The sequence below is a fragment of the Plectrocnemia conspersa genome, unplaced genomic scaffold, assembly GCF_051122295.1.
Source record: "Plectrocnemia conspersa isolate PC_06_02 unplaced genomic scaffold, ASM5112229v1 ptg000008l, whole genome shotgun sequence".
Classification (NCBI taxonomy): Eukaryota; Metazoa; Arthropoda; class Insecta; order Trichoptera; family Polycentropodidae; genus Plectrocnemia; species Plectrocnemia conspersa.
The window spans coordinates 17626126-17652454 of record NW_028277172.1 but is presented as its reverse complement, the minus strand read 5'-3'; the positions used below and the strand labels follow the sequence as shown (position 1 = coordinate 17652454).

At 30.6% G+C, this 26329-nt stretch overlaps 1 protein-coding gene and 1 long non-coding RNA gene across 51 annotated transcripts in view; both read right to left on the bottom strand.

Annotated features, from left to right (window-relative positions):
- Positions 1-685: 685 nt before the first annotated feature.
- mtd (TLD domain-containing protein mustard) overlaps positions 686-26329 on the bottom strand; it is a 244750-nt gene continuing 219106 nt past the window's right edge. For 48 of the 50 annotated variants that reach the window (XM_088190997.1, XM_088190999.1, XM_088190993.1 and 45 more), the window contains 4 exons: positions 4301-4419; positions 3604-3763; positions 3232-3533; positions 686-1573 (listed from right to left, as the gene is read on the bottom strand). In XM_088190997.1, the coding sequence (XP_088047123.1) occupies positions 1438-1573; positions 3232-3533; positions 3604-3763; positions 4301-4419 (717 nt within the window). In that variant the 3' untranslated portion in view covers positions 686-1437. Of the gene's footprint in view, positions 1574-3231; positions 3534-3603; positions 3764-4300; positions 4420-7589; positions 7746-7831; positions 7989-26329 lie in introns of those variants that run through there. The other 2 variants (XM_088191010.1, XM_088191008.1) reach the window with 2 other exon arrangements.
- On the bottom strand, positions 18054-24072 carry LOC148233202 (uncharacterized). The gene is made up of 2 exons (XR_015810543.1): positions 21076-24072; positions 18054-19198 (listed from the first exon to the last, which is right to left on the bottom strand). It is a non-coding gene; the product is annotated as an uncharacterized LOC148233202 (long non-coding RNA).

The window sequence follows — 26329 nt, the reverse complement described above, 5'->3', positions numbered from 1 at the left end:
GTCAAGACGAGTAAAAAGTTCGTATAGTAAAACAGCTTTGAACGAATAGGTTCAAAGGTTTGATTCCAACGTTTGACATATTATTTAATGATTATTTATTGAATATTAATATCCTGTTTCATCTTCGATTATCAATATTTTAAGTCAGTTTTTGTTATTTGTGATATGTTGTCGCTTTCAATAATTTATACATATTTTAATACTACGCCATTTCATAGTAAGCGATGATTTGCGATACAAATTTTTGTGTTATATATAAATTTAATAATAAATGCGCATGGATTATTGTCATATCATTGAAATATTTATATATAGTCTAAGTGTTATCAAATTAGTGGAGATACCCCGTCTGATCTAATAGAAGAAATATAATCAAATAGGTCAGATGTGTGAAGCATAAAATCAAAGTCAAATTTAAGCAGAATAAATTTTAAACCAGTATGACTAGAAAAATATATTAGTATTATATGCTATATATATATATGTATATATATAGCATATATATATATATATATATATATATATATATATATATATATATATATATATATATATATATATATATATATATATATATATATATATATTTGGTCAGATTTTTTGATTTTACTTACCATATTCTATTGAAAATATTAGAAAATATTTCAGAGGCATGTTCAAGAAAGAGTTCAATGGAATTGTATAATTTTCTCTCCACAACAGACATTTATTTAAATAAAATAATGTATTACAGTATGCGAAGTACAAAAAAAAACATGATATCATTTCATAATAAATATAGCATAACTAAATTTTTTAATATAACACTGGATCTGAATAAATATATATATATATTTTATAAATAAATCCGCCACTCAATGGCGTTGTATCCGCTTACATCCTTCTTAGCTCCCATAGAGAACGGAAAGCGTTTTATAATCTTTTCTTACCGCCAGTTGACCGACAGTCTCAGTAGTAAAAATTTCAGACTAGAGGTTGGATTAATCCCCATTTTTCAGTCTGTTACAAAAATCTATTTCGTCAAAGCGTCTGCGTTGATCAGACCAATCGTCGATTTATTTTTTTATATTGAATCATAACCCCTGCCACTAAAAGGCTTTGTAAGATTTTACAGGATCGAACCGACCGACAAAGTGGCTTTCTATATAAATATATAAATATATTATATACCTCTAAACAATTCGCTCAATTCCTACGACAAGTGACTCTAGATGAATACATACGTTAATTTTTTTTTCAAAATATCTCTCACTTTATCTTCTGTCTACACAATTTTTTGTTAAATATTTCTATACATATATTAATTTTTCACTTTTTATATAATTTTTAATAACAATAGCATAAATTTCTTTAAGCACACATAATGCTATATGCTCAACATTGCTACAACAAATCTTGTCGGTTTGATTACGTTACAAATAACCTGACTGTACGTTCTTATATAAATGCCCAACACTCCAACGTTTTCACGATGAAATCTTCTTGCGTCGATAGAGGTTCGTTTCCATACGTAGTGCACGATTGGGTCCTTCCTTGGTAAAGATCTCCGTCTAGCCACAATCCAAATTTACCACTGAAAAAATAACACAATACCATTTATAAGGTGAATATGAACAAAACATAAATATAGACGATATAGAACAAGTAAATGAATAACATGGTAACTACACTTACGACATGGGACGCTATGGGAGCCAAATTTACGACAATAATGTGTTAAAGTATATTTATTTATTGTAAATCTTTCATTGCTACATGACAGACATTAGTCAAATGCATTACAACAGAATAAACACTGTTAACAACTATTAAGTTGTGAGACACAAGACTGACACAGTCTGTAAATTAGTAACAACTACTTTATTAATAATAAACTAATATTATAGCTTACAATTGATAAATTGTAAGCTATATAAGTTTTATTTTTAATATTTCTGCAATTTTATTTTTAATATTCTACGACGATGTTTCTCTGTGAGATTAAGCAAATGTAGGAAAACTTAATCTGTAATGATCGATCGAAATTATAATTATATAATTATCACTAGTTTTAATTTCCATATGGGAGTTGAACCACAGTTTTTCGGGTATTAGTCGCAAATGTATTTCACTGTTAACATGTTATTGTCATAAATGAGATTTTGAATTTGAAAAAAAATGTATTTTAAAAGGATTTTTATTTCAATTTTAGTTTAGATTTTACCATATGAAAATAAATATACTCGACTTAAATTGTAATTAGCTTATGGCATTTAATTACGGCTTTTGAATGATAATGGCAGGACTATTACTGCCAAAAATAAACTAAAATTAGGCTGCAATTATAATGAAACCCATTAACATTTTTCATTTATTAAAAATAATAAAAAAATAGTATTTTAAAAGGATTTTTATTTAAGCTTTAGTTTTGGTATTTGATTATGAATATGTACTGAAAATATTTCAATATATATAAATTGTAATTAGCTTTTCGTCCTTATTTACAACTTTTGAATGATAATGGCACGACCAGTTCTGCCGAAATATAGTCTAAAATTAAGTCGCAATCACAATTAAACATTGTTTTCAATTTTTCACGTATTTAATATAAAAAATACTATTTTTAAAGGATATTAATTTTAACCAATGTATATTTCTATAAATTTTATTTTTTTTACTAGAAAAATTAAGAAAAATTTAGTTTATAAAATAGTCCAAATATGTAGCATCATTTAAATGAGCGGGATGGATTCTGATTGGGTGATTTTATTTGAGTGTGAGTTTGATGTAACTTTTCATTTAAATAACATACAATATTATTCATTAAGGTAATGTTAAAGTTATCTGCTTTTAATATACTAGTCTTATAGATTTACTTTTATACTTATATGTGTATATTAAATAAACCATATAAAATGGACATATCTAATATTGAATCTATTAAGTAACTAACAAATGAGTAACAAAATTTGAACTTTGCAAAAAATCAATCGCGTCGAATATATATTCAGTTTTATGAACCTTTTGGTTGCTGACTCTTTTAGGATCACTGTCTAAATATTGATGTATTTATTAAAAAATCATATTTTCTCTAGAAACAAATACCTTACAGCTCATTGAAAACGTATTCGATTCTTTCTTCAACGACAAAGTCGGATCAAGCACTTCTTGCCATTGTAACAAAAGCTGATATATTGGATTTCAGCAACTAAATGGTTTATTATCTTAGTTGTTCATGTCAGATATACTCACTCTCCAGCGCCAATGGAAATGTTATCATTACTGCCTCTGATGAAATAGAGGTTATCGCCCGTCCACTGCCACACTTTGAACCCTTTGTTGGGAGATTCCGATTGATTTTCTTCTCCTTCTTTGTTAGTAACGTCAGAAGTGGCACCGGAAGACATGGGCAGTACAGCAGTCGCCATAGTGATTGGCGGAGGACCGACTGGCGAGTTGGCTCTGGCAGCACAGAATGAGAAAAGGAATGATTCTCCGGTTCCGTAGAAATGTTCGGATGGGTGAAGGGCGCAGGAGGTGAGAGCGCCGAACACCTACAACATAAAAATATTTTCATTTAATAATATAAACAACAAAAATCAATAAGAGAATAAATATATTTACATTATTATCAGTGTCTCGAACAATGAGAAGTACGGGACTGTCGATTCTCTGCATTTTTCTGTAGACAGAGTTGAGAGAAAATCCATGCTGGCTGCTCGAGAACACCAGTGACCACATGTATCCTTGAGCACGTGCAGGGAGATGTACGCACAGTTTTTCTCTGTAAGTAGATTTATTATTAATTATTTAACTTTTTGTCATACATTGCAAGAAATCTGGCATTGTTGAGCGTTAAAGAGGTCGTCGGCTATACATCACTATATCTAAGTATTTTCAACACAACGGCTGAGCTGCTGGTAAAATTTTAGTTTGTCTCTGTTTATCTGTCATTAGTAGAAGGTATACCAAAAATAATTACTGGCTAAATAATAATAATAATGTGTTAATTATATTTTCTAAAATTATTAAGAGCCATACCATTAGGTTAAGGCGATAAACGAATATTACTACAAAAATTAAATATATGCAAACATTGCAAACATAAAAAACTATAGCTGCAGTGCTGCAGCAATTCATAATAGCCCCAGATTGTCAACAAGATAATTGGCTTTAAATACAAATGTCAGTTAGAAAAGTATTTTGCGTACTTGGCACAAGCATTTGAATTTATTTCTGTAAGGTACTTAATCAATTATATCATGTTATACAAATCGAATTCATACAATATTTGTGCATCACTTAAGTTCAAAACATATACCTGTGTTCCATGGTGAGGATTTCAGACATTCCAATGAGATCCGGAGGACTAAATTCCATGTCGACGGATGCTCCGGATATATAAAGAGCCCGTTGAAGCTCATCGCTCATCGACAGTACCTAAAAAATACAGATAAAAGCTTTAATAGAGATCACAGCAAAAGTTGCGTGTTTATCAAGCGTTTGTGTAAAGCGAAAATATCTATACACATTTAACTCTATTGTAATATAATAATATTAATATTCTATGGAAGCAGAGTGAATTCAACTAAGAAGTATCATCGCATATCAAACAATCTTCATATTTGCACACACTGTTTGAATTTTTTTTATTAAATATACGTATATCTATTCTATTCTTTGAGATTGAAACACATAATTATGTACATCAACTAACATTTAACATTTAACATAAAAACACATATAATCACTTACTTACATTGAATCGTAGAACTTAAGAAAAAACTATATAATAGTGTAAAAAACATTTCATGATACAACAAGCACTCTATGAGTCTATTAATCATTTCAATGTTGCGGGTTTTAAACATTCACAATAAGTGACATTTTGTGATGTAAACTAAACATTGTCAAAGCGATTGTTAGGTAAGGGAGTGACGGTCGATCGAATTGTAGGATCATGATTACCTTTAACATTATTCAATCCGATATAAAAGAAAGAAACGATTTTTTTAAAGCTATTATAGTATGTAATTAAATTAAGTAGGTAACATTTTATATGTAAATAGTTCAAATGAAATTATATAAATACATGATATATTGATTATACAAACGCATGCCGTCATTGTGATGCATTATAAAATAAATATTCCAGGTAATCTTATATATAATGACCTTAACTATGTGAAAACAATGACTGGTGCTAAATAGTAAAAGGTATTTATCAATTAATCTTGCATTGGACACATTTTAGTATCGTTTTATAGATGAATTTTTGAAAAGCATACAATAAAATACACTTGATTTATTTATAAATTGAACAAAAAGAGTTAGGATAGGTTAAGAATAATAATATAATTGGTGAACATATTTATAATGCACTCATAAAATCTTATCAATTTTTATATGACTGTTTATAGCACATTTTCAATATTATTGTTTGTAATACTGAGTAAAATATAGTCGTCATGTTAATACAATATTGAATTATAATTCAATAACAATAATGATAATTATTTGCCATTTAGAGATGTCGAAATGAAACTTTTTTTGACAAGAATTTAAAACTGCGTTGAGGGTAAGAAAATATCCAAAATATAGGACTCGAAAAATATTTATGGCTACGCTATGCTTAAACATATTAAAATGAAAACACTGTCTTTCCTAACTGATATATGTCTCTGGAAATGTCCAATGAAATAGAGCTTTATCTCAGGCAAGTCTAAGAGCTCCCAGTAATTATGTTATGAAATATGGAAATAACCGCACCGCCGCGGCCTGCCGGCCCTTTTATATGATAGGGTTGGCTGGTGAAGTGCGAACAAAAGCAGGTATTGCATACACGAAATTATTTCTATTCAGACATATTTTTACCCAAATAGTATACGGAATATGCTTTATTAAACATAAGTGTTAAATATTAGCAACACTTACAATAATTATATTAAAATAAAAAACGTATTTGAAAAATTTGCGCGAAATTCGTATTTTTTTTAATAGAAAAATAATTAAAATAAGTAATAATATATACTAGACGATGTAATTAAAATGTGTTGACGGGTGGTTTTTATATAAAATTTTTTTAAGTAAATAAATATGATTTTTTTTTTATTGTTGTAACTAAATAGTATTGCTCTTTATTACCTTACGTCGTTGAGAGTACTCAAAAAAAGTTTTAAAGTTTTATAACATATATAATATAATTTATTTAAAAAATGCATATCAATGATTAAAAAAAATCGCATGATAAATTATCTGGGACAAAAGGGTTATGCAATATTTATTATTTGGTATTGCTGATCAGTTTTTTTTGGTAAATTAATTAAAATATTAATAATAATGTCAATACCGGTATTGAATTTTCTCTTTCTCAGTAATACCGGTATTGTTACAATGCCTATTCGCAACAGAAGTCTTTTAAACTAAATTTTATAAGTTACGTGTTTTTAAAATCTTATATTTTTCGTATTTTTTACCTACGCATATGTAAAAAAAATATTTTTTTGCACATAGTGCGAGAAACAGTTTTATTATACACCTCCCATTCTATTGGATGGTCACTGAATATGTCCATAAAAATGTAATTATTGTAACATAAATAGTATTAGGTATATACTAACAAATATTACGTGGATACAATAAATCTTCTGTCTGTATGTCCGCGATTATTTCGAGAGCGATTTTATTAAGTTTAAAATCATATTTAATAAATAATATTTAAAATATTGCGCCAACAATACGAATGTATAGTGCAATAAAAAACTAGATTCACATAGTCACGTGTTTATTGCAGTAAGATTGTGTTTTGAAATGTTGTATTTTCATAATATTTACATACACTGAGGTAAAGAACTTTACTTTTATGTACATCGTATATATTGTGAGAAATAAAATAGTTCCTACGTTTTATATTTATCTTTGGAAATGACAAAAGGGAGGAAAGAAAAATATAAATATTATTGCAGCAATATCATTGTATAATAAGAAAGCATGTGGATTCCTGAGTTCGATTTTGGTCTCTGGATAAGTGCAATAAAATAAAGAAAAAATATGTAAATATTGAGTATAATTAAAATTTAAAGCATTAAGATAAAATTTAATCAGATACACGTCTGTATGTCTGTATTGTATTGTATTGTACTGTACTGTATTGTTTATTTATTCAAAATGTCAAGTAATTAAAATCATTTTATGTGAATTCAATAGCGAGATTGCTTCCTTACGAGTACAAGGCGCGAGAATATAAGCGCATGTGTCAAACTAGTGTTTCAAATGTGTATTGCTACACATCTAATTAATCCTAACGAATATTATAAACATGATAGCGCAGATTAAAACATTAATAACTTTGGACAAATGTATTTTTTAAACAACACTAATTATTCTTAACAAAAAGTAAGAAATAAAAAAAGTAATTTCCTGCGTTTGATTTATGTGTATTTAATACAAATTTAAACAATTTTATTGTCAGCAATGAAGATAAAATACATATTTTAAAATATTATTATTACTATTAAAAAAAAATAAAAACATCACACCGCCATAAATTCATAAAATTTACACGATTGTTGTGAGACACATTTTTTATGAAAATCTCGATAGATATTTACATTGATCAAGTCGTCCGGACTTTTCTGACCACAATATTTCGCTTTGACTGTACACCACCGACTCTTCATTTCTACCGACCGGTCAGTCGTCGACTGTTGCGACTGACCAACTGTCTGCACTAAAGTCGACTGAGTCCGAAAACACAACACAAAACAGTCGGTCGAAGGTCGTACCACCAGCCGCCGGTTTTCGACTGATTGTCTTAAATGCCGATTTGCATGCACATTTGACACACACACACCTGTGACGTTGCCATCTTCGGATAGGCGAGCATCGTTGGGTCATTTTTGAACACCATCTTCAAATTTCATAATTTCACATGGTATAAAAGTGTATCAAAAGCGTTATCAATGCACGCGTGCGAACGACCGCCCAGCTCAGCTGTGGCTGACGACTGCCAACCTGACTTTTTACCGGCTGGCTTACTGTCCAACTCGTAGGCGATTATATTTTTAACTTTTGACCGTTGCTATAATGATCGGGCTTTGGCTCTTTCTCTCCTTCGTTTAGAGATTTTAAAGAACTGCATAATTACAACACAATGAGAGAAAAGTAATACCACACTTTTTATGCCAACTCGTATCGTGTTTATTTAAGAAAATAATTTAAATAATATTTATTCATAAAAGACACAAGCTCAAAAACGCAATTTTAACAACTTCAGAGATGTGAGCGATTTCATTATTTACATTACTAAAATTATTTACTAAAAAAACGAAACTCATGAATAGTAATAAATAATTTATAAATATATTATTTTAACTTTCAACCATTTAATAAATATTATTTAGTATATAATACATATATTTTTGCTATGTATTATTTTTTTTGTTTATTGTAATTATTTTTACTATAGTGACGCATTGGAGTAACCTGTATCTTAATTTAATTTAAATAAATATAATAATAAATGTATACATTTATGTATCAAAAATATAAATTATCATTCATGTGAAAATAGGATTGGAATTCTTAAAGCAAGAAGTATGTAAAGAAATGGTAATGTCGCTACAAGTTAATAACCGTAGTTAAAGCTCAACTGATCTGTTTCGCGTCACAAATATGCTTTCGGCGTTACCAACGAGGAGCTGGTTTAATTCGCATGAGGAGTATTTTTATGTTTATATTTTGAAATGAATAAAATTTATTTATGAATTATTTTCACGGTAAATTCAAAAGTAGTATTATTACTATTACTGTTACTTAAGAAAATCACTTTACATTTTCTTTATATAATATAAATAATAAGTAAAATAAAATACAAAGAAAAAAAATACCGCAAACCAGTTTTACTTATTGTTATGTATATACAACTTGACGAATGTACGTCGTACTCTAACTTTTTTTTTGAGACTGGTTTTCGATGATATTACATGCAAATTTTTCATTTCGTTTTCAATTAGCGATTGTAGGCAATGTTACTGCCTTTATTGCGTTTTATTTTAATCGAATCGTGTAAACAATTTACATAATTATTGGGTTATGTAAAATTTCATATTTATCTGAATAAGTTTTGTTATTGTAAACAAATAAGTACTGTAGGTCATTATAAACATAATTGAATTATTTGTGATTATATTTTTTTATAAAAGTCGTATATGACGATTAGTCTAATAAATCAATATAAGCACGTGTGAACAATTTACATAATTATTACATCATGTATTTACAATATGATTGTATTTTTATCTGATCAAATTTATTGTTATTTATCAATATTATTGATAAAAATACATTTAAAATTTAATAAAATTATATGGACACGTGTGCCAATTTATATAATTATTATGTTATGTAAATTGCATCTTTATAAAATCAAATTTTGTATATCTTAATAATATTCTGAATATAAGTAAATACACAAAGGACGCCTTAAATCTCAGATAACATTGTATAACTTCGATTTGAAAATAAAATTTTATGCCCATACAAAATTTATCCTATTCGATTCTATTTATAACATTTGTGCTTAAGAAAAGATCAATAACAATCGATAATCATGGACGTCGTATTTAGTTCACATTTAATTATATGTTATTAAAGTTATCGCGTCGATTTTATAACACATAAAATTACGCATACTATGTCATAAATATTATATACCCAGATTTGTTATTGTTAATTGTATGGTGATAATTTGTATTTTAGATGTCAGTGGCGTGCGGAATTAATTTCATAATTCATAATTGAATATCATTGCCGATAAATATAATACTAATTCAAACCGGTAGAACGATTAACATATTATTTATGCAATCAATAAATATACATGCGATGCAAAACAAGTTATAAATATATTTATTGTATAAAGCATCTCAATTTCACAAGAATTTCAAAACAGACAATTATAGTTATATATGCAAATCAATGTAAAAATAAAAACAGGATTACAACAACCACAAATGATGTTATCGGGTTACATTTAAACTCTATTTTTTATGCTGTTACATTTTGATTCGATTGTAATTTAATGTCAATTTAGACAGGAAAATACTGCTAATTAATCAGAACACATTCCTCAATTGCATCAATTAACCAAATGTTTTCTATAATTAAACAAGTAATCATAAATTGTTCCAAAATATTGTTGTGTTTTATAAAATCGGACAGAATGTCATCTACGTACCACTTCTTAAAATTATACAGAATCTAAGATAGATCTGTAATCATTAATCGGAACTATTTATTAAATATATTCAAGGAAATGTATATATTGTTTTTAAGTGGTTAAATAAACAATTAACAGGTATATTCATGGTGAAAATATGAATTAAAAATAATGCCAAATCGTCCACAGTTGAGTATGAGTAAAAATACAATATTATTGTGTATTTGTCAAAAGGTTATTGATAATTCAAATTTCAGTTTGTCGGTTAAAATCAATCATCAGTTCAAAGATATTCGAAATAGGTGCAATAAATCTAGTTAAGTATAAAAATAACTACATTTGATGAGGAACAACTAATACTACGTGATATGTGTAAAACTGCTGTAGATTTTAACAGTGAGTATTTGCGAAAATTTTTATAAAATTATATACGTGGAACACCCTTCAAACACTTGGCAAAAAAATGACACTGACTAAAGAAATCTGCTTATCATAATTTAGGATTGAGGAAGAGTGACGCTCTTTAATGAGAGTAAAATATATTTATACGAGTTAGATGCAGTGTTGCTTCTTATATTCTGGAATGGAAGGTATCTATTTCATTAACCGGATAGCGAATACGGTGGATTATAAAACTGTCCTGGATTTTTTATTCGCCTCGATGGAAAACTACGTGAGCTCAATAACAAATAGTAAGTATTAAATATTTTTTTGATCAGTCAAATGCAGTAACGATGAGAATCAAAAAATATATAAAAATAATAATATTTTATTAAAATATTTTAGAATATAACAAAAAAATGTGAAAGTACAACTTTGGTCTGGCCCTGAAATAATCCATACTTGAAGTGCTAAAATATATTTAGGGCATAATTAGAAAAAAAAGATTACACAAGTAAAGGAATAAGCAAAAAAATATAGAATTTATCCAAAGCATATGCCATGACGAATTACATCACGAACTCGTTGTATAGTTAAACAATTCCATGCTTTTCTGTGTTATATCAGTATTTGAGACAACCAAATTATTTTTCACTACATTATGTTATACCATGTATTTTAATTAATTTGTTTCTATTAATTTTTTAGTAGTTAATACTATAATAAATATTTTAAGAATTTAAAAAATATGTATTTATCAAAAATATAAGGATAGTATTTATCGGGTCAGATTTTTAATATGGTTGTGGTCAGAATTTATATTAACAATGATAAGATCCACGGGTAATAAAAAAAGCAAAATATCGCTAAAAGCGTTACACGGGGCACTGGAGACGCTGTCAAATTATACGTCACAGCGGAATGCGAAGCAATGGGATCACCACATACGGTCATTATTTATTATTTTTAGATTAAATTAAGACCATCGTGGCCTAACAGGTTACCCCAATGCGCCACGATGGTCGAAAACAAATTTTAAATTTATAAAACATAAAAAACGTGTATATACATAAATATAACAATATTTAAACATAACAAAAAATTATAAAATATCAAAATGAAATGATACAAACTGGATCAGATTCTCGTAGCTAACATTAAATAAGTCAATATGTAATGCCAGCGTATTAAGGAGCCGGATGGCCACAGCCATAGGGGAGTCGGCAAGTGCGGATGTCCTAGCCCCAACGGCCATCAAAAGAGGTCGCGATCGTGATTCTCGAAAATGTTCCGGAACCCAAAACTGGAATTCCTCGAGAATAGCTGGATTGTCGACAGCACCTTTTAGTAATTTGAAAAAATGCTTAGCGACATACAGCTTTCTGCGAGAACTCAGCGAATCATATCCCAACGCTCCTAAAAGAAAGGCGCTGGGATATAAGTACGGATAATAACCAAATGTCCTTTTGTAAAGGTATATTAAATACCCTTTTTGAATTTTTTCCACTAAAAGGGAATATTTGGCTATTCGGGGATTCCAAATTATAGATCCCGATTCAAGAATGCTACGAACTGAGGTGTCATTGAGGATGCGAATAACTGAGGGATGGTCAAAGTGAAAGGCATTCCTCATAACAAAGCCGAGCATCTTGGAAGATTTATCACAGACGTCGTGTATGTGTAGAGAGAACCTCCATTTGCTCTCGAAAGTGATTCCGAGATCTTTAGTGGAAGTTTCTCTAGTCAAAATGTTACCACCGAGATGGTAGAAATAAGCTGATGGCGAACGGGATCGAGAAAATGATACAATATGGCACTTTCCGGCACTAAAGGGCAGACGGTTAATGGAAGCCCATCTCCACAGAGAGTCTAAATCACTTTGTAGAGAGAAGGAGTCCACAACATTTATATAATTTTAAATCATCTGCGTACAGAAGAAAACTTGAATTTTTAATTGCTGTATTTATGTCATTAATAAATAACACAAAAAGCAGAGGTCCCAGATTGGATCCTTGAGGAACCCCCGTAGGGGTAAAATATTCTTTTGACAATCTTTTAGCGAATCGCATTACGATTCAGGAGAGTCAACAAAATATTATAATTTTTAAGGTAGTGAGTTTATTGGGACGCTACTGTGTACATTGTAGTAAATTTACTATCGTATTATGACGACAGATATATTAAATTCATTTATTTGTAGCGTGTACCTTTAGAGTGTTATACATGTATCTGAGTGTATTATGTTAATTGACTGGCGGAAGATCAAAGAGCACGATTCTCACTAAACCTTAACCTCTTGACCAGAAAAGGCCTTGCGACATTCCAAATTCAATCTTCACCTCGACACGTTACTTTTGGCCCGGCTGTGCACTCTGCCTATAAGCAACAAGTCCGCACATAAACATAAATATGGATGCGATTCGAATGTGTCCAGGGCTGGCTGTGAGGTCAATGTGAGTTGACTGCTTTTCATTGAGGTATCAATCAGAACGCAGCTTTTTATAAGAACCAGCTTCCTAAAACCAAACCAAAATCTCAAACCAAAAACGGATTTGCATTGCAAATGTTTGACAGCCGGCGACAATTGGGTCGACGGCACTACTATCTCGGTTTTTCGCGCACGGTTTACAGTTAACCGGTGCGAATTTTCCGATTCTTTCCGGTGCTCTTTTTTCGACTATAGTAATTTTATCTATAAATATAATATGTAAAAGTGTGTTTGTATTCATGTAGAAAAGAGTATATAGATTGTCCACATCTTCCACGTACATTAATCTTAAGCGAGGTCTTTCAATCAGCGTTGACAGTGATACGTTCGAATTTACATATAATATAAGGAAAATTTATATAAAATCTGCGGAAATAGTTATTGGAAAAACTGCATAGATTCTTGTTTTTATTTAATATAAATATCTAAGCACTTTTAAATGAATGAAATATGACGTATCACTACAAATTTCACACATGATAAACCTTGCTTTTCATTGAATGAAAATAATTAATGGGCTTCAAATATTTATGTAAATGATTGTATTAACGTTTAAAATTCATCGACCGATCTTTGATATAAAAATTACCGTTTTTGAAAAAGATTCGCGTGATCTATATTAATACAGTAACGTTTCTATATGCTGTATCAGCAAATAATAAAAATAATATTTTTCTTCATAAACGTGCTACAGAACACGCGGCGTTGCAGACTTTGTAACAATTAAGCAAAGCCGCAGACAAACATCGTGTGACATAAAAATATCATAACATAAAAAAGTGTAAATTGTTCAAAGCGCATTCATAGACAAAGTTGAATAACATTTGTATTCTAAGATTATCTTCTCGGAAGTGTCTTTTGAACAATGGAGACTACTTTTTATCAAAAACTTTTTTTAATATTTTTTTCAACATTTAAAAACTAAATAACAAACGGTGGCGATTGAAAGCCGGTCGTGTATGACTCGAGTTATTAATTTGCATCTAGAGTGTTATAATGATCGTTGTGCAGTCGAATATTATTATACTGGCCATTTATATACTGTATTAATTGTTATTGCCGACAGTAAAAAATAATGTGCAAAAGACTGTATAATTAGAGCACGATATTTATCAAGAAAAGTGTGAAATGAATAAGTGTCTATTATCATTATTGATACCATATTAGTAGGCAACAAATTAAATAACCATTAATTATCAGCTAATTTTTTAATGGGTCATAAAATAATCAGTAGTTATATTTGCTAGTAACAAAACTTAATTTTTTAATACACTATTTTTTTATAAAAAATATTTAATATTCAGTGAAAATAAAATCAGTTCTTTCATTTAAAAACATAACATTACACATAAAAACTAACTATTTATCTGTGCTACTAATCATTTATCAAAGCTATATAGTGTTTAATTAAATAATTGAGCAAAAAAAAATAAAATTATTGACTAAATAAATTGGGGTAATATTTATAAATTTAATATTTTTCGCTATATTTGTCACGAAAAATAATGTCATCTGATTAAAAAATTCAATAAAAATATTATCCGTCGTCGAACGACGAAGATACACGGTATGTATGTACATACATCTTTCGTTTATGCTACCTTTATAATCGCTTCGCCATTTAGTACTTTTAAAGCAAGCGTAAAATTTTAAGTATTTTGGTATTTAAAAATCAAATATATTCGTAATTTTTAAAAATTATTTGTTATTCATATCTTTTTTTTATTCGTTCTTAATCCATGTAATCAGTGAAAGTGTCACGTTAAAGACGTTAAAAAGAAAGGTGGAAATTTATGATTACATTGATAAAAACATTTATCGTAATAACTTGCTGAGTTAAAACCTAACCTACCCCTAGCAGTAAAAAAATGCGCGCTCCAGTGATGTAAGCATGAGTGATTTAAAATTAGAAAAATATGAATATTATTACGAAATAATAATTATAGTACAACCAGTCCTGAAAACATTAAAATTTTATTAGATTTTTCCGTTGATTTCTGAGAGGCGTAAGCCCAATGCGTCACAATAGGATAAATCTGCACCAACTGGGTAAGTCAATCAGATATAATAAATACATACGAGTATTAACCACCAGACCAAGCCTGGGAATCAGTGACATATATACTAATATATGTCACTGACTACTTTTAGTAGAAGCATCTACTTTTATTCATGACTATAAATATTATTAATTTTTTTATTGACCGGCAAATGTTAATGGAAGTTGTAGCGAAATATTTTTTAATCGTTATTCTCAGAGTCGGTCATAAAATCTGTGTGTTAATTGGAAATCCCTGTCCCTTTTATTACAACCTGCTCTGAAGCTGTGAATTTAGCGAATTAAAATCACTACTTTTCTATTAAAAATTGCAGTGTATTGCAGCAATTGTATACTATCAAAACATATTAGTATGAATTTAATTTTAAGGGAACATAATTTTATGAAAATTCACAAAAAAATCTTAATTTTCTCGAAAAATAAAAAAACATAATTTTTCATTTTTCTCAAAAGAAAAACTACTCTTTCACTTATATATTTAACGAATAATATTTAAGAATCATGGTGCTAAAAATAGTAGCAAAGTTTAAATGCATTGATCTATATTTTAAAATTAATGTCGTTTGAACAAAATGTTTTTAATCGTAATTCCTAGAGTCGGTTATAAAACTTATATTATACAGCACTGTTTTTAGAGTGTTAATAAGAAATCCTTGTCCCTTTTCTTACTACCTGCCTTGAATATTGCTGTGAATTTAGCAGATAATTTAAAAATCTGTAGCGATTATAAGCCGTTGTATAAGAATTTTCGAAGAACCTTGCAACTTCTCGAGAAATAATACATTTTTTTTGAGAAATTTTCGAGACATAGTGTAGACGTTACGGACTGCGCCAAAACGAGATTTATTGTAAGCGACACAAATTATACTGTAATATGCCGCGCAGCCAGCAAGGGCCAGCGCAAAAACCGTTACAGATTTATGCAACAACCTATAAATAACCAGAATATTGTAATAATGTATGAAGAAAATAGAAACAGATATTCCAGTTCTGTCCCAAATCATCTATGATTGCTAAAAGATCTGGAAAGAGGAAGATAGTACCCCGATCATATATTAAGCCCGAACGTTGCCAAAAGAATATCATTCCACTATCGACTTTAAAATTCGAGTTCAGACCTGAACTCGCATCCAGTAAAGCTTACGCCAAATCGACACTAATTCGAGATGATTTAAAGATTTTTCGACACAGCGCTATAAGATGATTAAGGTAGCTTAAGATTTTGCAGTAACATGATTACAGTACTCATTCTGGATTTAATTTTACAATTATTTTTTTTAATTCTACGAAAAGAGAACAACAACCGCGACAATTTCAGCAGTCACAAAATTACGTCTACGACCGTGACACTGACATTGGTACCCGCGCACGCTACCGTTGTGTGACCGGTGCTAGTTAAAAATTGTATCATCTCCTAACGATGGACAAATTGAACCAAAACAAACAAATTAACAAACTAACCGGCCGTAAGTTGCCTACATAGTATCCGGAGGCGACGTATGTAGATCGTCGATCAATCGATCTCGTAGATCGCGAGGTCGTCAACTTGATCCGGAGTGCTTTATGGCAGGTTGTAGAACGTAAACAAAACTTCGCACGACTTCGAAATTGATACGAAAGGAAGGTCTTATCAGAACTTTCGGCAAAAATACACACACGCGTATGTGTAATGATTTGTTTGTTGTGAACGCATTTGTACGGTAGGTTTTAAGTTTGTGGCATGACGGTTTGATTAACAAACTATACAACTCGCCTACATATATTACGCTCATACCCGAGAGGCAGAAATCTATAAATAATAAACACTCAAAACGCGTAAAATCTTAACTGTCGTTCTACAAGGAGATTTGCTCGGGCCGCTTCTCTTCATTATATACTAATTACAAATACGCGATTATCTATGTACGTTGACGACACAGGCATACTAACGAGTGTTTATGATTTTAAATCAATCGCGAGTAATTACATTTACAAAAAATAGACAATTTTTGCTATAAACAAGCATCGCTTCTATAAAGTTAACAGGGTAATAGTATGAAATAGAAACCGAGCGTCAAATAACTGGGTGAACATATAGATAAACCTTAATTTAATAATCAGTTTAAAGGGGTTTACACCATCACAACACTTAAACCAATAGTTAATAAAAATAATATGTTAATTACAAAATACGCCAGATAATATGCTAAATATATCTAAATTATTCTTTAATTTCTCTTTCAAATTATAAATAGCTTTTAGTTTTTATTATAGTAACCAGTGTCATGCATAGTGAACTACAATATATAAAAACAGAAATATTTATAGTAAATAGACTCACTATTTACACTAGCACTCAAAAATCTACACGTACTATATAATATAGAATATAACATATCATGCATATCTCTAAAAGATTACTTTGTAAACCAGGAGCTGGTTTCGTTAAGATTTATGCTTTGATAAAAAAGTAAAAATAAAACTGAAATTTACATAAGTATTGCGAAATATTAAAAACATGCTAATTTTATCCCAATCTTTCAGTTATACTACTATTTTCGCATCTGGCATACTAATAACACAGTACGTCTTCATATTATTTTTAAACACATTTTGTGCTTCAGTTTGGAAAATCTCTTTTCTACATAAATATATAACACAAAAGGAAAATTCATATTATGTATTTTATCTTGAAGTGCATTCAAGAAAAATTGTTGCCTTCAAATGACATTAATAGGTTAGTTTACGAGTGTGTTAAATTACTTGAGTTTTAATTGATCCGTCAGGTATTCATATGAAATATTAAATAAAGTGTAATTTAATCTGATATTCAATATATTTTTGACTGGCGATCTATTTTTTTCTCGGTGAATTGCGAACTTATTAAATGAATGTCAATGAAGAATATTGCTCCATTTTGTTACGTTAATTTATTTCGTATTCTTTAATTTATTTGTATTATTTTGTATAGAAATCAATCATATAATTAAATATATAACTATCTGGGGTACTCCAAAACAGTGAAAGATCGACCGCCGTACATGTACGGCGATACATCTCAAAGGGTTAATGAGACAGAAATAAAAAACCTTATTGATTATTATAAACAAAATGGATGACATCTTTGAAAATTGGTTCAAAATTAAGTGGATTCCTGAAGTAGGTAGTTTTTTTAAAAAAAAAGCAGTATTAGTAATAGATAATGTTCCTTCTCACCCGAATAGCAACACGTGGTTGCAACTTTTTGCTGCATATATCAGCAATGAAACGACTTTACTTTCAAAACTCTTTCTGGGGAAGATTATGTCTTGGTCAATTTTCGGGGAAAAATGATGCAAAAGTAAAGCCAGTAACATTTGTTCGATCGTGAAGAAAGATTTTTTCTAACGTGGATATGTATTTATTGGATTTTGAAGATACATATGCAAGTGATATATGTATCTGAAAAATGGAAAATTAGAAATGCGTTAAAAATGTCAATCGGGAAAACATCGAGGGGAAGTTTGATCGCAATTTTCAATGCTTGAGTGATGCGGATATTGTTGTTATTGTCAATTAAACCAAAGAGGAAGGGAGTGATAGTAAGCATATAAGTAAATAAGATACTAACAATTATATTAGTCACAAGACTTATATTGAATCCAGGCGCGTACGGTGAAATACACTCCCTTTCGCTCGCTCGCGTGTTAAGTGACGAGAGTGAGTGAGAGGAAATGGGCGTGCGGAACGCATGTAACTAGGTAGAAATGAGTTTCACAATTTTTCTGTAAATAATCTTTCTTGAGAATATAAGCTATATGTGGCAAATCGATTTTGCACATTTATATATGTATATAAAATATTAAATGCGCCGACAGGTGCAGTGCATATCATATAATCAACCAATGAGCACAATAACAGGCTGTTCGCATAATTCACCTGCTCCGACAATCACTTTCTATTTTTGAGTCAACGCACTATAACAGTAAATATTATAATGCCGCTGATAACGTATGTAATGGGAAACAAACGCTACTTCACTTTACTGCCAGCTCGTGTCAATAGATAGCGAGCAGCAGTAAGTGTAGTTTGCCAATAAATTGCCGTAGCGCTACTACCGTCTTTTTCCGAAAATAAGACACTGTCTTACTTTCTTTTTTGGTCCAAAATACGCGCTAGGGCTTATTTTCGGGGGAGGGCAAAAATAAAAGTATATTTATATATTTTTATTTAATATTTATTTATTTTACACAGAATACAGAAATTTAAATTTATTCAATTACAGTCATGTCATCTTCTTCTGGAACATCGTCATAAATGATCAAATTCTGAAGTCTGTTCTGATTTTCTTCCAAATTCATTTCCTGTTGAATCATTGGTCCGAATCTCTCATGTCTTGCAATATAGCTATCGTTAAATGAATACTTTTTGTCTAAGTAGCCTGTTCGTAGTGCATTAGAAACACAAACAATTTTGTCCCATGAATTTTTTACCCAATTCACAACTTCTTGTAAGCCTGGTTTTACAAAATTACCTCGATGATTTCTCACCATTCTGTTTTCAATATATTCATTGATTTCCATCCGCAAATGATCCTTGAATGGCTTGTTTATTGCAATGTCAAGTGTCTGGAGGTAAGCAGTCATTCCTGCCGGAATCATTATTTGATCGATCTTCCTCTCAGCAAGAAAGTTTTTCATGTCTTTAGCGCGGTGTGTACTGGCTGAATCCCAAACTAGTAAACCTCTATTTTGACCCCTCAACAGTGGTGGCAGCATAAAATCAACCCACTTTCTTATAACTGCTTGGGTGCACCAGGCTTTTTCACTTTCAATGACATAAATTCCTGAAATGCGTTTAATCTGGTCTTTTTTACCTTTAGTGATTAAAAATGGCGATACTTTCTTGCCATCTAGACGAATCGCCAAAATACAGGTAACACGTGCACTATCGTAACCGGTAGAAGGAATGTAAATTGATGAGGAAGCCTTGTGGTGAACCGTCGTTTGAACTCCTTGGCCTAGGAATACCGCGGTCTCATCCATAGCAAGCATGTTGGAGAGTTGGTATTTCGAAAAATCGATGCCATCAACAAAAAGCTTAAACGCAAGTGCACGTTTAACAACTTCATTGTCTTCCAGCTTAAACATTGTTGTTGATCTCCTTAGAGACAGTTCATGTCGTTGAAGGAAGTTGTCCATCCAGTGTGACGATGCTTTAAATTCTTCTGTGGATATATTAAATTCAATTGCTGTTTCAAGAGCAAACTTTTGAATATCAGCCCTGCGCACAACCAAAGCCATTGCTCTCCTGTCGGCAATCCATTCCCAGATGCATTCTTCCAACTCAGAAAATAACGGCTGCCGACCTGATCCAACTCTGCGTTTTTTCTCATTTCCTTGGCCCACCAGTTGACACAGGTTATCGTAGTCTGCACGCCATTTGCGAACCATACGGAGATCCAGCATCTTCTCTTTACAGAAGGTTACAAGATTTACACCCCTGAAGTCTTCCACGATTCCCTTTTTGTACTCGACGGAATAGCTCTTTCGTTTTGTACTCATTTTAACTGAGGATAAAAATTATTCACTTTATAAAAAATAAAATTACGTATGAGGAAATAATCAGACTTACAAGACTGAAATGAACAAGTGTTATACCTGCACTGTCGCACAATGCATACTGCTGCCTTAGTTGTATTTTTAAGATAAATTCATAGAATTAATTTTGACAGTGCTGGTGCATTGCTTGAAATGAACTGTAGAGGTAAACAATGAATTTCTCGGAATATTTTGTTTCAAACATTTCTCTGAAATACGAGTAGGTATTAGGGCAGCTAAACATAATACATCAACAGCATTTTTTAACGAATTTTTTTTTTCACATTATTTTAACTAGGGCTTATTTTCGGGGGAGGGCTTATATTCCAAAAACTCCTGAAAATCACGCTAGGGCTTATTTTCGGAGGATGTCTTATTTTCGGAAAAAGACGGTATGTAGTTTTTCGAGCGCATTATTTGGGTCGTACACTTGTGCAATGTGACAATAATACGCAAAAATATGTACATATCTGAAACACAATAAATTGTCATGATTGAAAAATTGTTAACTGACACGCGCGCGCATTTGTGACACATGACAAGAAAATGATTTCATTAACGAAATGTCTCGTTACAGTTGGACGTTGATGATTTTTTTTCCAAAAAGGAACACAGTATAACAACATAGTAAATAGCACGCAACATAAAAAAAATGCAATTTATATCGTCGATGTTAAAAAAACAGGGCTATTGTTCGTTTGATTGTAATTTGACGTTTACGTATGTTAAGTATACAATTATCGTTTAAATGTGACGTCGTTAGCGGAAAGAGTTAAAATTCTGATGAGTGTTTTATCAATTTAATTTATATTTAATCATATAATAATTAAAATAAAAAACTGTTCAAATTATTTTTAATAAATCATGAAATAGTATTCTGAGAAATAATTATATTTTATATAGGTGAGAATGAAAATAGTGAAATTGTTTTATTTTGCAACAATCAAACTCAAAAAAAATTATGGTGATTTTAATGTTTGAGTTATACCTTTATTAGTAACGTAATGCTTCACGCTGATGGCTTTAAATGTAGTCATAGAAAATAATCCTCAAATACGTAGGACTGTTTATTATAGTATTGATAAGTACATATTGAGTGTTTATCTTTAAAACTGATATAAAACACGTGGTGCATTAAAAAGTCGCCTTCGCGTGTCTATCGTATGTTACACATTAAAATGTAAAAAAAACGTTTAAAAAAACGCGTGACTAAAATACAAGAGATTTTTTTCGGAAATACTTATATGTACACAATACATGAGTTAATTTATCGCCATTTTGAGCATTTAATCTTCAAGTTAATGATAGTTTTATGATGACCATTAACTAGTAGCATTTATTACGCATTGAAAATATTTTTATCATATAGTGTGAAAGAAAAGCTTCCATGACGTATGTATCATATGTATAATACATAACTACGCAATTAAGAAACCTTATAGATAAAATGAACAGAGAAGCCAAGATAATTTAAATGTCTGGCAGCATTATTTATAATGTAGATGAGTTTTTCGATTCATCTAGATCAAACCAGATCATCTGAAAACTGTGATTATAAATGACGACTTTCTCATTGCAATGCCTGAAGGTATGTGGCACATGTGGGTGAGATAATCGAGCGCCATTATTTCGCAACAAGACGGAATTTCAGCTCACTCCGCCAGAATGAATGTCATTATCTCCATTTGATGCTCTCAAAAGTTTTCGCTGTCCATTTTCCACATTGTCAATGTTTGGATAGAGAAAAGCGTGGCGTGACGCCAATTTTTAGTTTCGCCGATTTTCCGCAAGAAGTAGGAGACGCAGATTCTATACGGCGGATTCTGCACGTCTCTGACGGCGTATTAGACATAGTCGTCTCTGGTTAATTGAAACCAAATGGAGTGGCAGGACACAGCATTCACGATCGTGCCAAGGTCGAGCTGATTTCGACCGCGTCTTCAAAATATGGACATCTCAATATTAGGATATTATTTACTTAAGCCAATGACTTTTATCTTAAGAATATTGGTGTCTTTTCACGCATTATGTATGATAGATCTTCATCAAAAATTATAACATATTATAATGTTTTAATTAATATCAATTTGAAATTATAAACAAGGGTTAAGTACTTAATATTATAGACACGTTTTAGTTAAGTATCGCCCGTTATATAAATTTAAAGAGATAATAGTCAGACGTTACACTCTTTTTACACTAAGAAGAAAATTTTAACTTTTTAAGAAAGACGATGAAATTGTCTTTAAATTCGATTTGCTCTTAGCAAAAATTACATTTTCAAAAGCAAATTTTATATTATATGTAACGATAAAACTCGCATACATTTTAATCCATAATTATAATTTGCTGCACTATCTTATCATAAAACATTATATAAATTACAGCAATAGAATAAATTGTTGTATCGCGTCCTGGCTAGAAGCACCTGCAGCCGGCAAACTCCTAAAATGGTATTATTATGTAATACATATGTGATTTTTATTGAAGTCATTTCGAAACATCGTTATAGTTCAGAAGGTAGTATAAAGCGGTGCGAGTAGAAAGGAAGTAACCGCGACCTACATTCACGCGACAAACGCTTTAACCTGTATATTAATACTGATCGAAGCGCGTAAGATAGGACAGTTAAGGTCGTTAAGTTTTAATTGCGTTAATCCTTGGAGCGAACGAATCGCACAAGTGGGAATGCTGATTGACTTTCTCCGAACAAAATTTGCAGAAATGCGTCTGAGAAGACGCATTCTAATTTAAAAGATAGGAAAGATTCCCAAGAAGGGAGGGGTAATTCTAACAAAAAGAGAAGTATTGAGAAGCAAGAGTGGGCAATTAAAACATACTAAAAAAGTAAGTGACAAATATATATATCCCGATTTATTGTTAACGATTGTCGTGACTCCATTACCATTGGGTTTTAAGATCTGCCTATATATAATACAAATTCCCGGGGCCCATTATCCTTGAGTGGCCCAACTATGGAAAAAATCATAGCAAGAATATATTTATAAAAAAAGTAAAAAACGACCTCAAATAATGAATCTTAACTAGAATTGTTGAATAGTTGAAAAATTTATAGCATTTCTACTAGTAAAAATATAATTTTAACTCGCTAATATGCTGCTCTAAAATGTCTATGAAACTCAATTTGACAGTTGTGAAACGTCCATTTGCTGTTCAAACCCAAACCTAATCTAAGGAGAGTTCTAAAACTAATTATAGTTTTAGAGCTTTCATTAGGTCAAATCCAAAATACAAACTAAGCCAACTCATTTCACAGAGGGAAATAAGCGGAAGAAGAAGTACAGACAGACGTCGTATTTCACATATTGCTCCACAGTTTGTCTGCATTTCGATATTACACTATGTTTTAAAAATATGATAGCTATCCTTACCGATATTTCTATGGACTTCTTATATAAGAATGCTAATCAAAATATTTTTAAGCCGAATTTTAGGCAATATCACAAAAACAATCTTCACTTCTCAGAATCCAAAAATCCACGCCAAAAGCAATAAAATCGTGTCGGCGCCATCGCAGTGAGGACGCTTGGTACCAAGCCAAGAAATTTAATTTAGCCAGAAAAACGACCATTGACTGGCCAACTTTTGCCCCCCCCCCCCTCCCATGGAAAAATCTGAATATTGGAATTACATTGGAATATTTTATCTCAGTTGTAAGCAAACACGTTAATCAGCAGCACATGCCTTTTACAGAAAAAAGGTTATTTCTATTGTAATTGATAAATTATTTTAACCCTAGCCGGGCAGTAATAGTGATAATTTTTTTTTGTAATTTGTTAAGCTTTGATTTATTATAAAAATGCTAACTAGATAATAAACTATATTAGTCCAATTTACACAGTAATTTATTTAAATATATATTAAAAAAGTGTTTCGTATCACTGACACAATGGTGTCAAAGAAATTTTATAAATTTGAGTATTGCGACGTCAACAACGATATATCGTTGTTTAGCAGCCAAAGGAATAAAAACAGGCATTATTATTAAAAAAAAATTATGAAATAAATTAGTTTTAAGATACGTTCGCTTGGTATGGGTGACACTAGTAAATATATTTTTCAACTCCAATTCATTTAGAATAAAGTGATACATTTAATATATAGAACCACGTAACCAAGAAGTGAGACATCAAATACTAGTCACTGTATATAATACACCTTTCTATACTATCATTAAACAGCATAGTATATTAATTTGTAAACGATTTTTATTTTTTTTCTTAATTAATATTATTATACATATTAATTTTATTTTATATCATTTGTAAACTAGAAAATGGTTTATGTACGTATTTATCTGTAAATGTAATTTTGCAATAATTATCTAAAATAAACAATCAGGTGAGATCTTAGTACATGAATAAATTAGTAAAAGTTAGCAATTCTCAGAAAATATTTTATAGGCTTTTATTACCATGAAAGCTTTTAAAGAAACCATCTATCCGTGTTATTTAGATTTATTTAAGTGCTGATTTCAAAACTCTGATTAGTTTTTTCCTTAATTCGTTAGATCAGTGTTCAATTTTAAAATATGTATATCGAGTTGTTCTTTGTGCTAAAAAATGTTGTACAGTATTGTTATATAATTTTTTTAAACCGTTGCTATTAAATTTGAATGAAGAGGTTTTTGTAGTATTCAATGTATGTAAAGGTAATAAAGTATTAGCAATAAAATAAGAATGAAACTATAACTTATTATATACACTCATGTATGCCGTCTCGGATACATTTCCTCCACCAAACGAGACGTTCACCATCAAAACTCAGCACGTCCGAGAGAATAATAGAAAAAGAAAACACGTACGCAGTCTGGAGCTAATCGCAGCTTGCAATATTTTGTCAACAACTGAACACTAGCGGATATAATGAGTTTTGATACGCAAGCCTCGTATTTATGTTAAGCATTCATTGTGTGTATGCATACACAACGTATAATATATCTTAACGGAACCAATCACTTTTAAAAAAATATGTATTATATACCATCGTTTCATATAATATGAGCGTCAAACTCGATAAACATTATATCCATTCACATCGTATCATATTATAGAGAGTGCGTCAAGAGCCAGATCTAAGAGTATCTAAGAAGGCGGTGCTGAATCCACTAATTATCTAAACATATTCCACAGATTTCGGGAAAGAAAAACTATACAATTTCATTTAAGTGCATTTAACATCTAACTAAAACATTAAAACGCTTGCTCATTTATATGTATGTATGTATGTATGTATATATAGATATATTGAAAATATATTATTCTGATTGATTTGATATAAATGAGCATGCGTTCAGTGACATAAAACATTAATTAGTCACACAGATCTCGTTAACGATCGCTATAACTGTGCTTCAATATCAGCCAATCGCTAATCAATAACAAAACATTATATAGGAAACGTAGCATCTGATTGCCAAAAAACTAATGCCCGAACGTTCAGATCGGCAGAGACAAAATAAAAATGAAATAAATAAAATCTAAGACTAAAGTCGCGATGGTGACATCGGACGTTTCATCTAAAACATGACACAGTCTTCTTAAGGAATGAGCATGCTGTCGAACGTTCTCAATGCGACTTCAATAAGTCGATCAGTGTGAACGTAGCGAGAAGAGGTACGAAGA